The sequence below is a fragment of the Beta vulgaris genome, chromosome 6 (genome assembly GCF_026745355.1).
Source record: "Beta vulgaris subsp. vulgaris cultivar EL10 chromosome 6, EL10.2, whole genome shotgun sequence".
NCBI lineage: Eukaryota > Viridiplantae > Streptophyta > Magnoliopsida > Caryophyllales > Amaranthaceae > Beta > Beta vulgaris.
In genome coordinates, this window is record NC_079207.1 from 42,252,230 (window position 1) to 42,276,007 (window position 23,778).

Here is a 23,778-nt window from a genome sequence, read left to right on the forward strand (position 1 = left end):
TAAACATGAAATTTCCTATCATTCCTCTCCAAGCAAAGTATCCACATAATGGCCAAAAACTTTTACACCGTCATACTGAATCTGTAAATAACCATTAAGATTTAAGAGTATAAGGGGTACTCTGATGTATCCAAGAGAAAATTCGCCACGTGAAAATGCAAAAAGCAGTGATTGCTTGTCTCCTCAGTCCTCACTAGCAACAAAGCTCACACTTAAACAGATAAACCTTTCTATGATTTCTGAGCATGCATATTATCACGAGTTGAGATTCCAAGATCAATTTTTACCATCCCTCACCCAAAAGCAAAAATTAAAGACTCCAGTGCAATCAACAATCTATATTCTATACAGAGAAGGAAAATATTAACCATCCCTCACGAATCCTTGTAATTTATTTGAACCAAAAGCCTCTACCAACTCCAACAAAACGAACTTGCTACGACGGCAAAAGTTTGGCCAACTCATTGGCAACAAACTGCCCACATAAATGCATGAAATTTATTTAATGATTATAGAACCAAGGGTATTTTTTTTATCCCTGAAACGTGGTTTACCAGGCCGAACCGCGCTGCGACATCTGGTTTGGAAAGGGTTTGGAGCTTGCCAAACCGATATTGCCTGCATTGTCAAGGGCTGTTACGTATTGGAAAATATGACCACTAAAAGGCCGTTATTGCTGACAGCAATGTCGTTACAGCCGATATAACGCCATTACAGCCAATAAAAAATTCAATCTGCCTTATCGCCATTTACGATATAGCAATAAAGTACATTACCATTTATGCGATCGCAATCAAAGCCAGAGCAAAAGGCATTAAACTGGATTAAAATCACATTTCGTCGTTCAACTATGATAATGCACCAAGAATGTCTCTCATGTGACTTCTGAAATAAAGAAGGCCCATTTTGTTAGTCAAGAATTTCTCCTAATTCCTAATTTCATGCCACCATTAGTACAAGCTTTTGATATTTTGATTGGCTATTTCTAGTATTAAAATGGCCATGTTGGTAGCGATTTCCTAGGCATGGTGGTTGATAATGTTTAATGATTGCATTCTAATAAAGGGCTGTTTCAAAGTAGGTCTCTTCTAGTCACTTAAAAGCCTTCACCCCCCCCCCCCCCCCCGATGACAGTTCTGTGAAAGAATATAGTAGGAGAAAGAAATTAGAGATAAGCAGCTTGACAAAATCAGTTACTGAACAAATTGCGTTGCATAGGGCTCGCCAGCCAAAGAAGGTATCTCTGAGGTGGAAGGAATTGTAGTAAAGGATATGGGAGCTCCGGAAGGGCCTGAAGAAGGCATCAAAGAAGCTGTAACTTAGAGATCCATTGTTGGGGCTGGATTTTAGGGTCCTTCTTGACGAATGGCTTTTCTTATCCAGTCAAGACCTATATTCTGCAAAGAGAGGACGGTTGATTGCCTGTGGCCAGGAGTCTTTAGTTACTCAACAGAAGCGAGAGATGTAATTATGTTCTCTTTTGGCTCATGCTCATGGAGCGTTCCCAAACGTGTACCTTTCTTGTGTCAAAATTTGTGGATTTCTTGTCCCCCTATTTTGTATTATAATTTCCACAAAAACGAAAAAAAGTCTGAGAAGATGTAGGGGGAGTTCTATGTAATTTAAACAGTCAAGGAAACTTTTCAGATAATGGTTAGTTTTTCTTTCATCTTTCACAAAGCCGCATTACCATTGTTGCTTGCAGTATTGCACTAATATTACAAATATCCAATTATGTGGAGGGCGACTAGTGATACCAAATCAAAACCTAAAGCCACAGTTGTAAAGGCGCCAAAGCACAAAGGTAGAAAAAACGGGTAAAGCAGGAACCCCCCACCCCCCCCCACCCCCCAAACCCAAAAAAAAAAAAAAAAAAAAAGAAAGAGAAGTAGAAGATTCCAGTGATTGTCACAGTCCATATCATAAAACACTGAAAACCAAAGGAGCTGCTTCCATTGGAGAAAATAACTAATGCAGTAACTTCCATTCGGCAACCACTAGCAAAAACCACACTAGTGGAACTGTGGAAGTGCCACAGACAGCCCCTCCAGGAAAGAAAGCACCAACATATCATTGATCTGTTTTGTCGATTTACCTTGAATTGATGAATCTATGATTCTGTCACTTGAACACTCATCTCAATGATAATTAACCCCAATGCCTTTTATGGTGATTACTCCATCAGAGATCAAACATGCCTAGATAATATGTTGGGTTGTAACGTTGTTTTGTGGTGTTGCACCCATATACAGATCATATTCCACGTGAGATGTGGTACACATGAGATATGCCCTATTCAGAAGTGCTTGTACAAACCGTTTAATCATTCATATACATCATCACTTAACGAAGCAGTCACACAAATTACATGGACATCGTAGAACATCAAATGACTAGCTGACTGCCATTCCAAGATGACCACCACCATTTAGGCAACTTAAATGTGAGCCAAGTCCATTTCCTATGCATTTGCCCAAACAACATCTACCACACCAGTAATGATAATGTTAAATCAAGGAACATAAATTACCTTTCCTTCCAAGAGAGATGATTTCCTAATGCCTTTTGCAGATCTACGCGTTTGAACATTCCAGAAAATAGCCAATGCTCAGGAGGTCCACGGGTCAAAAAGAATAATTTCAGCCTTTGCTGTAGCTCTTGCCTATCAAGCAGAGTGATCTGCAAACCATTAATGCAGCTAACTCCATTATCAGACATAATATATAATGTCATAAGAGGTATACTCCATATAAAAGATTAACAGCTTAGAACAGTTGTAGAAAATGTAAAAAGTGTCCATTCCTGAAACTCTGTGCATAATCTCTCACTCGTACACAGAAGTCCCAGACTCCCAGTAGTATAATCATGTTTGACTGTTTCCGTTAATTCTTGCACTGGTTGACCAATTATGAGATTCATTCTATCTTAGGATACTATTGCTCGTTGACCTTCGGACTGTGCAGGGGATAGAATTGTCTCAAGGAGCAGATATTGACACATTGAGCTCGTATTCACCGAAATCTTAATATGCTACATTCTTCATGAGTACAAATAAATTTAAAGTAACCTAAATCCAGCTCCCACGCTCTTGCATATCCCAAGTATGCTCATGAGGAAGACTAGTCCACTTAACTTGGATTTTGAACTTAATATTTCCTCCATTAAGCCAAGCTTCCTTATACTAAAATAGGAAATAAATTCAAATTGAATCCCATTTATATGGGCAGGTTTTTGGAACAATTTGAGAACCGGAGAAGTAGCAAATTACCCCTAGACTTTACACTAATGTGCACTCAAAACCCTTATCACTGCGTAGCAAATAGACCCTATATCTTTCTCTCAACGTGCAAGTAATTCCAATTACATATTTTTCAGAATAATCACATTAAAATAATTACTTTACTAAATTAAATTATTTGAAATTAAGTTCTTTAAACTGCATTAAATTTAATTTTCTATTACTTGTATATCAATGTATAGCACACATCTACAGACTAACATCATGTATACGTTTATACCTCTCGCTCATCTCTCCCCTACTCCACTCTTAATCCCCAGCAACCATCTCCAACCTCCAAAACAATCAATTCTTGGTCTTCTCATATACTTTTAGCGAGTATTTCACCATCAAACCACCGCCATAACTTCTCCCATGTCTTCTCTCTCTTCTCCTCCTCCTCCCCTCATGTCTCTCCTTCCCACCGTCGTCTACATTGTCACCGGCGCATCGGTAACCCATTTCCTCTGCAAATACTCGTCGCTCTCCACCATTCACATGTTGGAGCGTAACTCCGTCATCAGAGATCACCATTGCTGACCACACTTTCAAAACTAGTGCTTCGAACACCTCCATTTCAATAGAAAATCAAAATCCGGCAGAATGCTCATTCGTTTACGACTTGGGGGGGGGGGGGGGGGGGGGGGGGGGGGATGAGGTTGGAGACTGCGATGGACTTGCAGAAGAGTTTGAAGTGTAGAGAAAAAGAAGCTTGAATTTGAGGTTGCGGAGATATGATTTATAATTTTGCTTGAGGGCCTCATAGTTTTATGGCCTCTCTGTCACAATCTTTCCAACAATTGACAAATTCAATGTTTTAGAATTTTGCTATCATCAGGTTCTTCTAACTCCACAACGGACTCCTCTTCATCAATAATCTTCAATTCGCCATCTGCTATGCAAGTTGAGATGGGGAAAGAGAGTGCGGTAGAAGATAAGAGGATGGTTATAGTTGAGTTTTTCCGCCATTAGAGGTGATGATGATAGAAGAAAGGGATGCACGTAACTGTAGGGGAGAGATGAAAATGATGTATTATTGTATACATAATTGTAGATACATGCATACATAGGTAAAGAAGTTTTATAATTATAATAACATTAAAGAAAGTAATCTAAATAATTTGATTTTAGTTAAGCAATTATTTGAATGAGAAGCATATGAAAAATTGGTAAATGGGGTTAATTGCACATTGAGAGAAAGATAGAGGGTCTATGTGCTACAATGAAAAGGTCAGGATTTTGATTGCACATAAGTGCCAAGTCTAGGAGACATTTTGCCATTTTTTCAATTTGCAAATTAAATACCTGATTTAACATGGGCAAACCAACTTTTAACAAAAGACTCACCGCAATGTGTAAAGCATGTGGATCATCATCACGGTCAATTAATGCGAGGACTAAAATATCCAAAGGAAGCAACTCATGAGTCCAGATAAAGAATGCCAGATTTGAAGATGCTTTCATAAGGAGGTCCTGCAGAAGAAAATTGAGAGAAAATATTTTGAATTTCCAACTGTCAAAAACGTTTCATTTTTTCTTAAAGCAGGCAACAGACCTATATCATCACCTGCAAGGCATGTGCATGCATCTCTACTTGAATGTGATGAAGCAGAACATCAACCATTGTATAAATATTTGCAGTCACTTCTTCAGGAGAAAATTCTCTCAGCACCCGTGCCTGTACTCGATTGCAAGGAATTCTCACTTCAGAAATAGGAAAAGAAGATTGCATAGCTGACGTAGATAAGTATAATTCCACATACAACAAGGCCACACTTTAAAGAAAACAAGAAGCTGAAAAGTGGCTGTACCAGGTTTGCACTATTTATACTTTCAGGGTGTCCATGCATTAGTATCCAAGCACCAGCGCAAAGATATTGCCTGTGTTGAGGAAAGCTATGACTGATGTATGTCACTACATAAGTAGGATCCGCTGATGGTGAAAGAAGCTGGGTGCATTGATTAATAACAGTAGTCTCAGCCTGCAATAAAATATGTAAGAAAAAAATATTGTCTATTGCAACAATACCATGTTCAAAAATCAGCACAAATGTCATAGAACACACCCATGTAAGGTGGTAAAATGTCGTAACAAAAAGATTATTATGAAGACATGAACAACTCATGGCTATTTGCCGAACATGACCCAGAAAAAGTGTAGAAGCAGCCTTCTGAATTTGTTACCAGCTCACAGCTGTACTGCTCCAAGATAATAAACTGAATAATCCTTAGAATCACAATATATTACTATACCTGCTGCCATGCTTGAATGGCCAGCCCCCTTTTATCTACACGACCAACTAATGTATCACGTAGAACAGGAGGGAAGTAACGTAGAGTTTTCTCAGACCATGTATGTTGACTACTCGACAATATTTGCTCCACCATTGCAGGAAGATAAAGTAAATGCTCAGACTCAGCAATTCCACGTGTCTTAATAATAGTTGCAAGAGAAATGATAGCAATACGATTCAGAGTTTCAGTGAATTCAGTAGGTCCCTGCAATAAATAAAAATTATCATAAAATGAACTATACCTAGTGTAAACCAAAACTGAATGTAAAGTGAAGATTTGCAGAGAGCCTAGCACCTTCCCTTCCTTCTTCACAGAAAAGAAATCTCTTAAGGACAGAATTAGGTTCATGCACAGGTTTTCAGCCAGTCTAAATAAACGATGATCACCTCGTTTCCCTTTCAAGGCAGCAACAATTTTTGTGACATCATACATTAAGCTTTTGTTCTTTCCTTCATACCTACATATAAAATGAAGCATCAAATTCCATATTCCATAGAACTAGACGGACAGGAAAAAGAAACAGGTATGCCAAGGGGATATCTGCTGCCCATGAAAACATCTGCTATGGATAGACATTCCAAAACTCAAAACCAAAGCTGTATCCCGGCCATTCGGAAAAACTCAAAACCAAGACTGTTTATCTTCTTCATTTTTGTAATTTGTGGCTTTGGTTGTCAACATCCAGGATTGTGGTAGTAACTTCTCCTTCAACTAGAATAAAATTAGAAGTTGTAGGTGATGGAGAAACACACATGGACCCACATGGAAACTTCTAACTTATATAGCAGTGCGGAAACCTACCCGGCAAGTGGCAACAGACGTGATAAATTTGACCAATTACGGTTCAAAATTAGTATGTGGTGCTTTGTGGGGTTCTTACAAGGGATGCTTTTTGCAAAGAATGATCTAGATTTGTCTTCAGAGGATCATCACCCTCTATATGTACATATTTAGACATAGATCCAAACAAGTCATGCTCACCGATATAGTGGAAGCAACCGGTAATTCAGAATCTCAAGCACCAAAAGTGTAGCAAGTGGCTTGCTTAATGTGCTTGGGTTCCTTTGAGTCAGATGCTGCAATAATAAAGCATAAAAAAAATCACATGCCAAGCTCAAGATGCATGCAGATTTACAACGCATCTGCATCTCAAATTCTCAATAAAATAAAAATGATAAAGTTCAAGAAAATTATTGTATGACTTATATACATATATATATTGAAAACTGTGTTTCATACACCTTCCCTGCCAGGCTAAAACCAATTTTCGAAAAAAATTTAAAGATTGAGGCAAAAGCTTGTCAGTGTTTCACAGGTATTGCTTATTTTTCAGAATGATTCCTGTCCTGAATATTCATGTTTCACATTGCACTTTGTATACTCTCTATGAGAATATTGTAAGAACTTAAGGAAGATAGACCTATTATGGAAACAGCTAGAATATGGTTCTCCTCGTCAGCCATTAATAGATCTAGCTGAAGTAATTTTTCAACGAGTTTCTAGTTGATATGCGCATGTGTGATTTGTCTAAAGATAATTCTCTCTGATTCGTATAAATAAATCAAAATCAGCTTAAAATCTACAGCTAGAGGGGAAAGAGATTACACTGAAATGTGAGCGGAACAATGAATAAGGCGCAATAAGAAGCAACCGGGTATAGGTTTCAACCATTGCAATGCTGGGAATGACCTGCACAATGAGGGGAATAATATGTCAAACAAATATTCAAATCTAAAATTTGCAATCACAAAAGCAAACATCCTAACTCCGAATGTCATCTCAATATTCGTAGATGAATGAAAAGAGGGTGTAAACTGAAAAAAGATACAATCCAGTATGTGGAACATGAAAGATATGTAATTCGTGAGGAAGCTTATTTTGTGGTCAGCAGGGGTAGCTAAATTGGTACACTTTCCGGGTCCATGGTAGCTATGAATATTAATCTAGATCACTTATGATTGTTTAATAATAGATCACAGGTTCACAGCTCTATACTTGATCTTTCTACTAAAAAAAATAGTATTAATCTTCCATACAACTATACAAGTGAATTTTATATGCAAAAGAAGTAATATTCTAGTTACAGAAGTAACTTCTTATTTCCATCAAAGGAAACAGTAGATGAAGTTTTTTAGTTTTCACCAATTTGACTTCCTTAAAGATAACTAACTAAAAAAACTTATCAGAGAATGGGGATAAAAAGCAATTAAGTTATACAAGATTGAAAAAGAAAAGTTCTCCAACTAAAGTCCCAACTCCGAACTCCGCAGTGACACTCAGGCTCCACACCCCCAAACTTAAAAGAGGAAAATCAAAGAGGGAGAGGAAAGAAGAAGAACTCAAAAGAAATTTCAACTTCAGTATATTAAACCTTCAGATTCAGTTGCACATGTAGACTTTATCTTGTGATCTGGTGGGTCTAAATTTATTATTAAAGGCAGCTATTCTCTTCACAATTGGTTTGTTGATCATACACAGAAGGTGATGTTTAAATATTTGATCTGACAGTTTAAATGTTCAGGATTGCCAACTATAGTGAATTGCACCACAGAGAAACAGCGATCCATTACTAAGACAAGATTCCCAGAAAATGGAATGAATCAGGAAAGACGTCTCACACTATATACATATATACTAATTAAACTCAACAAACTCATCATGGCTGCCAGCCTGCCAATCATAGAATTGTCAAATTAATTTCGGGGAAAAACTCCTTGCAGCACCGGTTTCTGCATTCCACTAGAAAAATTTATTTTCTTCGCTATGCATATACTTTTGTTTTATGTAATTGTCCTCCAAAGTAAAAAATTCAGATGGTACTCAGTATATTAAATCCCCAACTAAATTATAGAGTTCTTAACCATTAAAGAACCTAGGAAGCTAAGTAGCTAACATCATCAAGTTGATCATCCACCATTTAGAGAAATTTAGACGGCTGCCCTCCCTTAGAAGGGCCTATAATCATTCATCTCGAATCCTAACAACAAACCGTTTTGCAACTCAATGTAATCTCCAAAATCCACCCACTGGCTTAAGGAGAACTCTACACTACCTCAATTTGTCAACTATTTCAACTTATTCTCATGCTCAACAATGATGTTATTGACAACTTAAGCTGTCCAAGATTGCAGTGGTAGAATGGTCAAAGTGTGTTTCGTGATAACTCTAAAGGGGACAACCATACTACAGATCTTGAATCATATAAATTCATAACACTGTCAGAGCAAACTCTAAATGGTGTAATTTTTCATGAATATAATATAAGGGACAACCATACTAAAGATCTCAAATCATATGATAGAATGACAGTGTCATATACTACTGTGACTCTGTCCACCACAATTCTACAACGCTTGAATTGTCAAGGTGTGTAAATTCTCATGAATACTCTAAATGAGACAACCAATCTATGGATCTAAATTTGTATAATACTATGAAATTACCAGGCCCAACATCTTACATCTGTTTTAACAACCAACAGCTGTTTGTAATTGGAGATAAAAATATAAAGTCAAAGTTATTATATTCCCCGTCATTCGGTCAAAGACTAAACCACTTTGGATTGTTCTATACCATGTCAAATTGCGTAGACGTTGGGCATACTTCAATGTAGTACAGCGACAACTGACAATGCCAAGGTGAACACCTTACATCCATTTCGACAAGCTAAACTTGATTTTTATTGGAATGAAACATCCAAGATTCAAGGTTTCAATCTCCCTTCACGGAGTGAACCAATTTGGAGGGGTTCTTTAACATGTAAGAATGCGGCATTGCATGACATTGAGCACGCTTTAATATAGACATATGGTAGCATCATAGCCATCCCAAGGTCAAAGATTTTAGTTTCCAATCTAACTCTGAACCCTTTTTGCCTCATCCTACCCAGAAAAGACAAACTCAGTGCTTCAATCTCGTTGCTCCTTTCCGACTCCCACTTACCGACAAGCAATACCTAAGGTTAAGATCATCAATAACAGGAGTGAAATTGAAAGAAAAAATTGTAAATGGAAGCAGTGATCAAGCTAGGACAAGAGATAAAATGTGCAAAGTTCAATCATTTAGCGAATCTGACCAATTTGCATAAACTTTAGTTTAGTTTAAGTTGCTTTGATGGGAGACAAATGTCAAGTGCGGACTATTTTCCCTAGTCATATGCATGCAGCCTAGTAGCTTCACACTTTCGTCGAAAGACGAGTCAAGGCACCTAACCAATTTTGCTAGGCTAAGTGGCTACGATATTTGGCTAAGTGTGGGAAAGATGGCTAGAGAGAAGATTTCTAAGGAATGCTTTGAGATTACTTGAGAGGAGATTACAAGTGTTGTATGATATGTACAAATGAATAGAGTTTCCTATTTATAGGCCTCCATCTTACCTTCCCCTAAATCCAAAAAGTTCCTAACCTTTTCAAATAGAGAGTTCTACACAAGGCTGTCCTAGAACAATCTAGACACTCTACTATATTTATGTACAACAAGGAATGTCCTAGAAACATTCTGCAAGTACTCTAGCCTAGCAGCTTACTTATGAGATCATGCTAGGCACTTCTAGAACCTTCCCGTGCAACACTGAAAATGGCCATGCACCAGTTCATATTTCTGGGCCTCAAACCCAAAATGTGGTTCGACCATTATCTTTATTGGCCCAACATATAGCAGACCCTAAAGTTTGGTCTCACTTGAAGCCCCTTTGGGCCCTAAGTGGCCCTTAACTGAGTACACCAGGCTTTTCACAAGTATACCAGCAACACTTGTGGGGTATCAAATGTCACCCGTGACACGAAGGATATTATACAATCAGTCTAGTCACTATTATAAATGGAAGAAACTTTTAGTTCAAATCAAAGATAAGAGGGGGAGAGAGAAGAAAAGTAAGCAATAACCATGGTGTCAAAACAAGGTTGCATCTTATCGTTTCACCCATATCGTAAAGGTTTTTAAATCTACCGAACCGATACTACCCGCATCGTAAAGGTGTAAAAAACGTGTTTTAGGTGGGTTCAAGGGATATCTCATGGTTTGAGCCGATATTTGGCGGTACAACAACCACATCATCCCCGTTCCCGCATCATCGTGACAGAAACTTCATTTTCAAACTATGGCAATAACTCAAGGTCATTCGCTAATGTAAGGCTGCGAAGAGCTAGTTAGACCACAGATGGGACATCTTCACGCACTAAACTACGAAGCAAAGATCTTAAGGAAACCTAATAAAACAAATACAAGTCAGTAATTATACGCAAACTGAATTTACAGGAGAGAACCCATAAACATACAGAAACAGGCAGCCCTAGAACATCGAAAGACCAAGAACTAGCTTATCAAAACAACCATAGAACAAATGCCAAAAGAAGCCTTCAAATTCATTCCCTAGAGAAAAGGTTTCTGAAACCGTTATGGCACAACAAATAAATAAGCTTGCTTGCTAGGAACCCCCACAAGGCACAAGCAAAAACAAGAACCACATAATAGCATCGTACCTGTCCAGAAAATAAAGAATCCTCCATTTGATATGCAAGTTTCATGCACAAGTTGATTGAGAATCCCGATAATAGTGATATTGGCAAAGGACTTGTTTCCCGCATCATTACCAGTCTTTCATTTGGTTGTAAACCAGAGACCTGCAGTACTTCAGTACCAGCAGAATTAAGCCAATTCATAACCATCTCACATGCAGGTTGTGCCATTGTGTAAGATACAACCCAAAACATTCCAATTGATCTGTCATCCATATTCATATAATCCAGCATCCGTTCACCTATACCAGGAAAACACATAATCTTTACACACACCATGGGAATTAAAACTCTCCCATTCCATAACAGAACAGCTGTTTTGTAACGGATTTTGGATTTGACGTTCCGCAAAATCTGTTACAAAACGCCATAATAACGATCATACTTCTCGCCACGTTGTCCGTTCTGTAACGCGAACTCACCATATCATAACACTTTTATTATCGTTATATCCGTTCTTTCCGGACATTGGCCAAAATTAATTTATGAATTAATTATGAAGCTAATGAAACATGATATTCTGATAGATTTGATTATATTATATTGTAATAATGCTTTTTGATTATATTATATTGTAATAATGCTTCATAAACTAAAACAACGCAAATAAGGTCAGAACATATTAATGTGAATGTTCTGAAAAACCTCACGCCACGTCGGCCGCAATCTGTTCCATTCATCCGTTACAAGCCACTTCTGTGACAATGCAAACTTACCGTGATCGTGTTCGTGACCGCGTCCGCGATTTTTTTCCTTGACACACACTAATTCTGCAATATGATATCATTTGCTCTCCATTCTGGGTTGGATTTATATATTAATATGATCTAGTGTGACTATGTGCTAAATCTCAGATTTGGTAACTTTTTACTGGTTTTCCCAGATTATTATCCTATTTCAGACAGATTTTGAAGTAGTATATTATTCAGATAATACTCTGTGGGATATTATTTTCACTGTCTCCAGAAGTAGCAAATCTTTATGAAAGAAGACAGCCTTAAACAAGGTTGGAAAATAACACAGATGAGTAGTGAATAGCAAAAGTTCCTTTGCAAATTATTGTGCAACTTATTCATACCAAGGTTGATGTACTGCCCAGCATGTCTTACTTCAAACACATATAAGCTGATTGTCACTAAGCCCTAGACTCTAACATGTTAGCAAGATGTTGTCTAACGTAATTTAATGAATATGGCATACATGTATTTTATGTATGAGTATGGACCTGCTAAGAAGCCAACAATATCCGCATATTGTGACGGATCATGGATCTCCAACCAGTCAACTGAAGTAACATATACCATTGTAACAATATCGACAGTTACCTTTGCTTACTTGCCTCCACCACTCATCGATTTGCTTTCCTTTCTGAAGCTGTTCATTATTCAAATGATCTCTAGTTAGCGTATTCAAAGACCAGATCCGCAGGTTCTGGCAACTGCTTATAAAGTCAAGCAGTATACTTTGAGGGTTGTTGGGATCAGAGCTTTTATCCTCCCTATGAAATGACAAGATCTTTTTTGTTGTTTCAACCTGTAAGCATAAAAGGGAAAGTCACATTTTTTACAGTCCAAAACTCCAAACCTTGGTTTCAAAACAAGAAAAAGTATAGAAGGGATATAAGAAAGTATGGCAAGGTTCAAAACTTGACTTTTTGAGGAACATGTCACGCACCTAAAGTGCACAAGTCAAACTAACTGACTTCAGACACTACTTACAAGTCCTATAAAATTATTTCTACAGACTGCTTTACTGCCTTCAGTACAGGGAGAAAGAGGATATTATCTTATAAATTAATTGAATATTGGCCATGAAAAGCTACAATACCTTTCTGGAATCGTTATTTAGAGCATTCATGACAAGTTCAACACGTATAATCTGTGCGAGCAACCATGTAACATGGTTTGTCCGAAGTATATGATGGTCATCTTCAATGAGGCGCGAAACAAGCTTGTCCACAAAATCCACAAAGTCAATGCAACCGCTCTTCATCAAAAAGAAGAATATATCTGAAAAGATAAGCCACTCCTGCCAACAATTTGACTCTAAAAGTATATGGGAGCATCAATTAGCGCACTGTAATTGCAACTTATTCTGACAGGAATATAATGCAGTCACATAACAAGAATTTAAAAAAAAAGAAATGAGATCAACAGACGGTACACTAATATCCAGATCAAGAGGTAAACCAAAGAACAAAAGGATGGATCAATAACTTTGGAAAGATTTGATGCCTTCCCGTAAAACGTGGAATCGGATGCTAAAGAAGTTTCAGAAAGATAACAACACAAGAATCAGGGGTATACATTCAAAATACTTGATTGAAAAACTCTGCAAATAGTTGCTAACTAGTTTAAGGCTTTAAGCATAAAGCACAATAATTCGGTAGCATATAACAATAGTAGAATGGGGAGTAACTAACATAAATTATTAAACAAGCATTGCAAATCATATTCTTTTCAAATTTGTATGTAATAAAAAGACAAATGGATTATTTATTACTTACAAGTTACAACAAGTTTTTACCGACGGCTCATGATGCATCAGCTCATAAAACCATATTTCATTCGGGGGAATATGATTTGAATAGATTTTGACTCATATTAAGGAGAGGACTATCTAGGTAATAGCTCCAATATTGAAAGGCTGCATGGGTCTTTGTTAAGAACTATCAAGGGTAATGCATAAAACTCACTCTTAAAAAAAAAGCCTTCACATGACAAGCATAAATGTGTAAGTTATATGATTATATATCATTATTATATTGCCCGACTTGAATTCGGACAGTAAATTCTCCCTTCATTGGTGTGTGCCTTTGTTATGCTGTTGCAATGTATGTTTTCCAACAACAACATTCCACCTTTGTGCTAGACATTGCTAGCCCGGGGAAACCAATGCAATACAACGTCATCACCCCCATGGCAGAGGAGTGGTGGATTACTATGATACCTTTAAAGAATTTTGTGGAAGAGCCCACCCCAAAAGGGTAGCTCAAAAGATGGAGAGCCATAAACCCATGATAGCCACCTACACTATTATGAAACATGTGGGACACATCTAAAACACTTATACCCTGCCCATTTTACCAAAACAGATATATTTTAAAGGAAGTTGTAAAAGAGGGAAAACGGGACAGAATAAAATCATCAAAAAACAAGGTTTGATGATGCAGAAAGTTCGTATTTGACCATCCCAGTAGTATCAGTATGTGTGTAACCGGTTGTTTCAATCCTTCAGGCAAATCACCCGGTAAGTAATTTCATAAGCTGATACTAACACGGTATTTCTGCAACTTCTGAAGTTCGAAGTGTTTTTCGCGTCTCTTTTAATCGAGTAAAGTTTGTGGTATACAAATGGCAGTGTGAGCAAACTCCAGAAAGAGGGTTCGAGGTAGTGGAATATTTTCTGAATTTTTATAAATACTTCTAAATGGGATTTACTTATTTTTATGTGCTATGCTCTAGTATGGTGGTAGATGGGTAGTGGGGTTTGTTTTTCTACAGCTCTACTCTACGTTTAACAATCTCCTCTCTGGAGCACCAATGCATCCTCTTCCTTTAACTATTTACTAGTCATGTATGCACGCGATGCGTGCGAAAACAAACAAAAGATCAATTGCGTAATATATACGAAAAATTGTTCATAAAGTTCATTGTATATTTTTCTTTGTTTTTTGAAAACCAATAAAACAAAGATGATGTAAATATTTTTGTTAATTGAGGGTATAGTGGCAAAAGATGGTGAATTTGTATTTTAGTAGTTAAGGGTATAAAAGGGTTTACCATTTTTGGTGTCCCCCTCCTCTTCCCTTATATGATAGAGATCTATAGAGGATTTATGAAGAATAAGAAAGAACTGTACATTCAAGAGTGTTAATTAATGGTAAAAATCACTGGCTTATAATTTCAAACTTTTGATAGTTTTAGGACTTAATTTATAGTTTTCTGGTTAAAAGTATTAGAAGCATATGGAAACAATTCAAACCAATTTCTAACTGCAAGATTTGTGACCCAGTTCGTGACTCGTTGACAACTTTACATTACAACAAAAAAGATATCAATGAACAGAATATCCTAGACTCCTAGTGTGCAGCTACAACAAGCATATGTACTACTTTATTATGCCAAAAAGATGTCTATATGCATCTTTCCATCAAACGTGGATATCCGCTGAATTATTTGTTCTTACTTCTTATAATTACTTGTCGCACACTGTATATATTATTAATATATTATTATATCACTTAGAAGTTATAACTCTTCTGCCAAATGAACCGAATGCTTCGAGTCTTAAATAACCAAGATGCTAACATGAGCATAGACAATGCAGACAACAAATGTGCTATACATTTGGTTTTTCTACCTAAGTTACCGGAAATCTCTTCCTTGAAAAGAATCCGGGTAAGCTCAAGCAAAAAGCCTAAAAAACACATTCCGCAAGTCACCTCTTGAAGAACCAAAAAACAAACTTCATTTTGCCATTTGCCAATTGAGCAAGAAAGAAAAGGTAGTCCAGAAGGGAGAAAGTCACTGCTCAAAAGAGCAAAAAGAATATGGTTCTAAATTCTGTTTTATATTAATAAAATTTAACCCGTACATCCCACTAAAAGCTTGAACACTTCTATCAATATTTGCTCATAATCCATCTCACATGAGTAACAATGCAGTGTCAAACATGGGGGCTAAAGGCACTGCCAAAGAGAGTGAAAGTGATTGGAAAGGTTGCACTTATTAACATGATGCTCATCAAAATGAGGAAGGAGACAGCGAAGAATGAGTAATTTCTAGACATATTAAAGAGGTTTAGGAGTTAAGACTTATCTATTAACTTAGAGCAGTGCATCTTACCCTATAGTTTCTTTAAATCCCTAGCACATGTATCTTCAACATGAGAGCAATGAGAAATGGTTAAAAAAATTCTTGCCTGAATTTGTCATCTTCAATAGTTCAACTATCCTGTCAACTGTTGCCTCACAAATCATATCCCATGTAAAAACAGCTCCAGCAGAGGGTGCATTAGATTGTTGCCTGTAACAAGGTGCTACAAGCAGCACACGTTTCCACCAGTCTGGTGAGGGAGTTGTGCGCAGAGCGTGTCTGATACATCTCAAAGCTCTATCCCAGTCTAACGTACCTTTCTGGATACAAACTGCCAGATCCTGCAACAGGGAAATAATGAGCCCCAAAAGGTCAACTACTAAGTCAATTAGCTATTTAGCTTTAAGTATAAGGAGCATCTCCAACACAAACAAATAGCATTTACTGGAAAAAAAAACATTCACTAGTTGTGTAGGTGTCTATTAAAAACAAAACATCCAAATAAAAGACAGATCTGATTCTCCATAGTCCACTTCATGGATTCTGCGAAGCACAAAATAACTGCATAAGCCTGTTGGAATTACCACCACACCCCCCCCCCCTTTCCTTCCTTTCCAACCCCTCCATTTGAGAACTTCCCAAACTCCTTCCCTCTCCCTGCCTCACTTTTATACCTAGTCAATATGCTAAACAAACCTCACACTTGTCTTCCCCATCATTAATGCATGTTTTGCATTATCCTCACAATTGGGCAATAAATTATTCACAAGGAAACAAACTGATAATCAAGACAACTTAAGTTCTGTTGATACTATAAGAATCTGGGCTTGTTTCTCCAGTATTTCAGGAGCTATGAGTTCCTGAAATAATGTTTAATAATAAAGGACAGCTAGAACATAGAAAGAAGAGGAATTTTTTAAACATATCTTCCAGTCTTCTTCATTGGCTGTTCTCTTTTGCACTTATCATTAGCCTTGACTGGGATTAGCTTGGTGTAGGTTATTCTTCCAAAATTTCCTTATGGCTTGAAAAGGAAGGATGAAGAAAGATTGGTTTCCTGGATGTTGAGGATGGTCAGTGGAAGATTGGTTTGGTGGCGCACTGCAGAAGATAAAAACCAGTGGATTTGGAGAGAACGGCTAGCTTGCATCAATGTTCAATGTTCAACTTACTTTTTTTAAGGCTATTGTATAGCTGGAATCAAGTGTTAGATTGTGAGTGACACTTAACATTTCTTGATGTTAACGACAAATCGCTACATGATAGCTTAAGAGCATGATATTAACTAACTCGGCCCTCTTATCATATGATGGGTGGCAATGTCTTCGTTACATATTACTAGAAAAATGGTTTGCAGTAAGTGGAGTACAGAGTACTATACAGTTGATTGGTTATCCAACAAAGCTCAACCAATTCAGAAAGAAAGTCTTGAAAATTAAAAGCCTAATCAACAGCTTCTCACATCAATACACCAAAGAGGTGTTCTTGAGCTTGTTTAAGTTCTACTAATTCTCGTTGATTTCTCCTAGAGATAGAAACATGAGAAAAGGCAAACGACTCAAAACCATTATCTTTGTAATTTGCCCATCTAATGGTGGAAGCTGACATGACTGTTGAAGGTGACATGACAGGTGGTTGCCTGTGGAACCTCATTAAACGTCGAGAAGGATCATAAGAGGTTAATATTTATGTCGGTGCCCGAACCAGTGGCTTCAACCAAAAGATGAAGAAAGAACAGGAAAGGAAAAATGGAAGAGTGGAAGAAGAATAGAGAAAGTAGAATGATATGTATGTATTTCTAGATCAGTGATTCTACCCAATCACATACTACCCACATTCTAATGGTAGGGAACTCTCAATACAACAGAACATAGATACCCTTTTCAAAATGTCATACTAGTCCTTTCCTCCTACCGTTATGTTACTTCTTTGATGCGAAATGGTTTCGCATTTCTTCTTCTGTTTTTTGTTTGTTTTGTATGATGTTGAGTTGTATTAAATTAGAGTCTTAAGTAGTATGTAAACTCCTTATTTCAGTAATTAGGGTTGATTAGAGTTATTTAAGTTAAGTAGAAAGTAGAATAGAAGTGAAGACGTTCACATTCATCCGAAGATTCTGGCGCAGCGAAATCTTTTTGGTTATTGTGAGCAATCTAGAAATCATTTTCCAGTGATTCTTTTTTTGTTGGATTGCTAACATCTTGAAGTTTCATCCTAAAAAATTTGGTGAGATTTCATGAAGAAACAAAGTCGCAGTAGCTTTCCAATTGAGACGTCATTTTTTTTCATTTTTTACGGTTTCAGCATAGCTTGATTGTAACCTAGTTTTTGTTAGCTTTATTGTTGTAGTTAGGCTTTTAAATTATGTAAGCAATCAGGTGAGACATGAGGGAGTTCACCTATGTGCTTGAGGTGCTTGCTTAGGCATCCAAGAGCTTACCCAAGGAGGAGGGAAAGCACTCGCCAGATCAGCGAGCTGCATCATTGCTTTTGTAGACTTGAGGGCAGCCGCCCTTTTACATCCAATTGGTGTATTTTCTATCTTGGTTTGATCAATCTTCAAGTGTAGGAAACGTTTCTACTGGTTGCAAGTTAATTTCAAGCATCCAATAGAAGAAGAGCCTCATTCTTTGAAGCATGGTTTATAGAGTTGTTAGCTCTAAAGTGCACTAGACTGCGATCTTGTGTGTAAATCTTGAGCCGCGACTTCAAGAGAACCTCTCCAAACCGAGATTTGGGAGCCTATCTTTATTGCTTTCTTTCATTTTAGTCTCTTAAACATTCAAAACACAAAAACAGTAGTGAGCTTGTGAGGTGAACTCGCATCATTCTTTCTCAAACTATCTTGTAACTAACTTCATTCTGCTACTTGATGCAATTAAATCTCTAATGAATTTTCCATATTGCCCTTGCTGCCTCTCATCACAGAGTTCAATAGTGGTCTAGCTGTAGTTTGAGACTTTGCATTACCCTAACCCCTAAGAGCCAACATGTCCTCAAGGTAGAAGGAAGGATATCTGAGGTTGATAGCCTCATATTCTAGTGTTTTTGTTTAATTAGAACTTCAGTGGATTGAAGGAGTCAGGGGAGGGGGCCCTGATATCCAAAAGCTTCAATGGTTCCACCTCCAAAAAGATCAGCAGTGAGTTGAGGACTTAATTGTGGGTGAAGAGGCTAGGGATCCCACAGACACTTAAAGTTGGGAGACGTGAAAAAATGGGTAAATTTTGGTCTCAGAAGGGCAGGTTGAGTTTTTATGGCATGGCAACTCAATGCACCACTTCAAAGGGGCCATCATACCTAGCTCACAGCTTGTCATTCAGCCTCTTAGCTAGAGACTTCTGTGAATAAGCTAGAGCTTTAGGTAGACAGCATTTCCTACCGCAAATATTACTTAGCTTCTCTTCGCATTTTGATCATCTTCCTTCTCTGTGGTTTTACCAGATGAGCCTAGAGTTCATCCAAAGTGGCAACTTTATCCAGCAGTTTGCAATCTGAGTGACTAGCAGCAAACTTGGTGAGGTGAGGAGTGTGCCAAATAGGGCCTTGAAAAGAGTGAGGGGGTGGAAGAGTGCGTACTGGTGTTGTTCCAATATTCAGCCTAATGAAGGCACTTTGACCAGGTTTTGGTTTTGCTATTGATAAAGAATCGCATGTAAGACTAAGCTCTAGTTGACCACCTCAGTTTGGAGGGTGGTAAGCAGTGGTTCCTTGTAGTTGCGTGCCCTCCAGCTTAAATATATCTCTCCAAAAGATACCCGGAGATAATTTTGTTTCTATCCGAGCATGTGGTGGTAAGAACCCCATCGAATTTCATGACTCCCCTAGTATATAATTCTGCCACAGTAGGAGCAGTGAATAGGTGCTTGAGGCTGAAGTGCGCAGGCTTTCATCAAAATAGGTGCTAATCTCTCCAGCCTAAGTTGGGATAGAGAGGAGCAGTACTAGGCCCAAAGGCTAAGAGAAGGATGCTGTTGCTGACACACATGGGAAGCTTGAACATACTTGGCCACGTGATCTCTTTTCCTGTTCAAAACCACTCACTAGTCCATCTGCAATAGGTCCCAAAATGTTGTGTTCTCCCAAAGGGGAGTCAGGGGATTCTTTCCGTAAGCTAGAAAGCAAACGAAACTGCTTAGATGGGAGTACCCTTTATAGTACAGTACTACAGTAGTCCTTGCCTAATACAATAGCCTTTCAGTTAGAGTCGTCTGCCCTCTTCAGTAGCTTGTGTGAGTTGAAAGATGAAAGGATCTTACTGGATGAGAAGTTGAATAATTTCCCAGGGAAATCTCCAAGAATACACTAAAGCACCCAACTCTACAATAGTACCCTGCCTAGTTAAGGCATCTGCAATCTAAGTTTTAGTTCTTGATCTATTGCTGATGTCTGCCTAGCTAAGGCATCTGCCATCTAATACTTCCTCCGTTCTGTTTTAAATGAAACATTTGCTTTTTCACACAACCCAACACGCTTCTTTAATCATTAATATCTTTAGTTGTGCACACCCAAAATATATTAAAAAGTTATAATTTGATAGTATGCATCGAGACGATCTAACAAGATCCCACTTGACTATGTTTTTCTTTATAGGCATAAACTGGAGTCAAAATTGATCAATAAATAGTGTCATTTCACCCAATGTTTCTTTTGAAACAAAACGGAGGAAGTATTTAGTTCTAGACATATAGCTGATGCCAAACGTAAAGGCAAGAAGCTGCTAACCTATCTCTGATATTCAAGGCCAATATCCCATTGTTCCATAAGGAAAGGCTTAGCGGAACTGTCTGGATAGTAAAACTCCTGCGTAAAAGGTAGCATCTCCATTTTTAGATGGACAACATTATGGTCATGAGTTCCTTTACATATGTGGACTTTAGTCAATCCCTAGGTCCTAAAATTTCAAGCCGGGGTAGGCTATAGGATGATTATCTTCAAAAAGTGCAGGCCCAAGACCAGAACTTGAGGCATCAATCTCGACTAAGAAAGTCTTTGTGAAATCAGGCATAGTTTAAGCAAGAACTGTGGTCATGGCTCTTTTCCTTCCTCTTTCCAACCACAGCTTTCCCTTTTTAACTGCTGGGTCAAAAGCTATTTTGACATAGCAGCCACAAATCTCTTAGTTTACCCTGTGAGGCCCAATAATCCTTAACTCCTTCAAATTCTCTGGGACAGGCCAATGACTCATGGCCTGACTCTTTTGTTGGTCCACTGATGCCCTTGCTGCAGAAATGACATGGCCTAGATAGGCAATTTCCAGTTTGCCAAACTGTTACTTCTTAGGGTTGGAAAAAAGTTGGTGCTGGTTCAGTTGGTTGAGGACTATAGAGAAGTGTTTATGTGCTATTGTGGATCTGGGATATAAATTAACATGTCACCACAAACTAAGACAAACTTGCACAAACAAGGTTCAAAATCTGGTACATAATCTACATACAGCATCAGGGATCCATCTTCTTTTCTCACTAAAAGAACAGGGCCAAAAAAGGGTTGTTAGAGGATCTAATAATCCCAGCTTGGAGCATATCCACAATCAACCTCTCAATCTCATATTTTTCAATTTGAGGATACATGTAATCGAATTTTCATTTGAGCAACTTTTCATCTGACCAGTGTGAAGTAGAAGATGAAGCTAGAACCAGAAAGAAAAACAGAAGAGGGGAAGAAGAATAAAGGAAAGCAAAAGGATATATATGTGTGTATTTCTAGACCAGTGTGATCATCCAACTACATACTTCCCACATTAGAAGGTGGGGACTCTCCTAATATAACTGAAGATAGCTACTCCCTCCGTCGCTTAAAAAAATTGCCCCATTCCCGTTTAAGAGATGTGTTGAGTGGGTAGGTAGTTTTGCTTTTTGGCGTGTGGCGTAGGAGAAAAAGTAGTGAGATATTGTCGGGAACCATGCCACCTTAATAGGAAATGGGAAACTGGGCCAGTCTTTTAGGGACAGAGGGAGTACTGTTTTTTAGATGTCATACATTACTTTCTGTTACATTACTTCTTCCTCAATCCATCTTGTAACAAATTTCTGACAGATGCTAATAATGTGTTCCTGGCTTCCCCCCAATTTATTATGTAACTAATGAACAATTCCCCATTTTGCGCTACTTTCCTCTTCTCAACTAGATAATCAGTGGTCTAGCTATATATTGAATCTTTGCAGTCTACTTATAACAAGTCCGACACATACAAAAAGTTCATATTCCATAGGTTCCATCTCAAATTGTTTAATAAATTGCAAGAAATGCAGAAAGCAAGAGATGCAGAAAGTATAGATTTCTAAACCCCTATCCTATCAAAGTAAACTAGCAATGAAAGTGCAAGCATATGTAGTAGCCAACCTCCCCTACGCCATCCACACATGATCTCATTGGGCTCAAGCCACAAAACTAGCATGCTATTTATTAACATGAAAAAACATCCATACTGGGAAGGCACAAGTAAGCATTTGGAAAGAAGACCCTAGTTGATCTCCATATTGAGGTATTCAAGAAATGGTAAGAGAATCAACAAGACTCATACTCTTAGTTGTTGTCTATTTGGTCATTTTTATCATTCCTTTTCCCCTTTCCTTTCCCCCAAAGTCCTCTACAACCATTCACCCCCACCCCCCAAAGGTATCACTTACAGGGGCAGAGCTACTACAGGTCCTGGGTGGCCCAGGCCCCCCCAAAAGTAAATTAGTTTCTTTGTTCTTTTACTGTTAAGCAGATTAAGGTTAAAAGGAATATCCGTGCTTTTGTTTCGTATGACGCGAATATGTTCCGGTGCTGAATTCTTAACAACATCTAAGTGCATGTTGTATTCTCCGCGGGTTCGAATCTGTTTAGCGCAATCTTGTTCCAGCTTTTCTTCTTCCCTTGTTTTTTTTCTTTTCTTTTCAATCTTTTTTTTCAAAAAAACTTTTCACTTCTTAATTCATGTTCTTATCTTTTCTATTTTAACAATTACCTTCTATATTGGATCTTCAATTCATTATTTCGAATAGTATCCATTTCTCTTGGTTTCACTTTTAATTTTAACTTTTTTTGTGATATAATGATTAATTCTCCTTCCATTTTCAAATAAATGCAACTATTTGATTTTATACACAATCGATATATTGAGAATGACCCATGAATTATTTATAAATACTTCACAATTAATTTTATCATGTAAAATTTTGTATTTGTCTCTATTTACATTTATGGAATTTATATGAATTTCTTGTAAATTTTTGTAGCTAATAATTCAAGATATTTAAGGTAAAAGTTGTGCTAGTTAGTAAGTGTAGAAATCAATTTAATTATACTAAAATGGAGATAACATCTAAATATCAATATAATGAAGGTATCTTTAATAATGACTAGAATATTATAAAGTTTGGTTTCCTTATCGTGAAAACAACTCAAATTCTCATTTGCGTATATGATCATTGTATATTTGGTTGGTTTAGTTAGGACCCCCACAAATTCAAAATCCTAGATCCGCCTCTGATCACTTATCCTTTCTCTCCTCTACTTCCATGGTCACCTTGACCACCACACTCACTTGCTTCCACCCTTGAACAACCAACGGAACCACCACATAAAACACCACAAAATCCATTCAATCACCACAAACCCGCTTAGACTCCACAAAATCAACCCAAACACCATCCAAACCAATCCAACCTCCTAAAACTCCACCCAATCATCTTTCTTTTCCCCATTCCTTTTCCCCAAAGTCCGCTAAAATCATTGCCACCCAACCCCCCAAGGTATCATTTACCCTTTCTCTCCTCTACTTCCACGATCACCTTGACAACCACACCTACTTGCTTCCACCCTCGAACAACCAACAAAACCACCACAAAATTCACCACAAAATCTACTCAACCACCATGGAACC

At 37.7% G+C, this 23,778-nt stretch overlaps 1 protein-coding gene across 2 annotated transcripts in view; it reads right to left on the minus strand.

The window, feature by feature from the left end:
* The window catches only part of LOC104896831 (mediator of RNA polymerase II transcription subunit 23), a 47,713-nt gene that overhangs the window by 14,917 nt on the left and 9,018 nt on the right, over positions 1-23,778 (minus strand). For both annotated transcript variants that reach the window (XM_010683624.4, XM_048646362.1), the window contains exons 5-16: positions 16,012-16,246; positions 12,916-13,133; positions 12,414-12,621; positions 11,053-11,330; positions 7,178-7,261; positions 6,554-6,648; positions 5,867-6,029; positions 5,531-5,776; positions 5,089-5,259; positions 4,845-4,955; positions 4,625-4,750; positions 2,531-2,679 (exon numbers count right to left, since the gene is read on the minus strand). In XM_010683624.4, the coding sequence (XP_010681926.2) occupies positions 2,531-2,679; positions 4,625-4,750; positions 4,845-4,955; positions 5,089-5,259; positions 5,531-5,776; positions 5,867-6,029; positions 6,554-6,648; positions 7,178-7,261; positions 11,053-11,330; positions 12,414-12,621; positions 12,916-13,133; positions 16,012-16,246 (2,084 nt within the window). The remainder of the gene's footprint in view (positions 1-2,530; positions 2,680-4,624; positions 4,751-4,844; positions 4,956-5,088; positions 5,260-5,530; positions 5,777-5,866; positions 6,030-6,553; positions 6,649-7,177; positions 7,262-11,052; positions 11,331-12,413; positions 12,622-12,915; positions 13,134-16,011; positions 16,247-23,778) is intronic.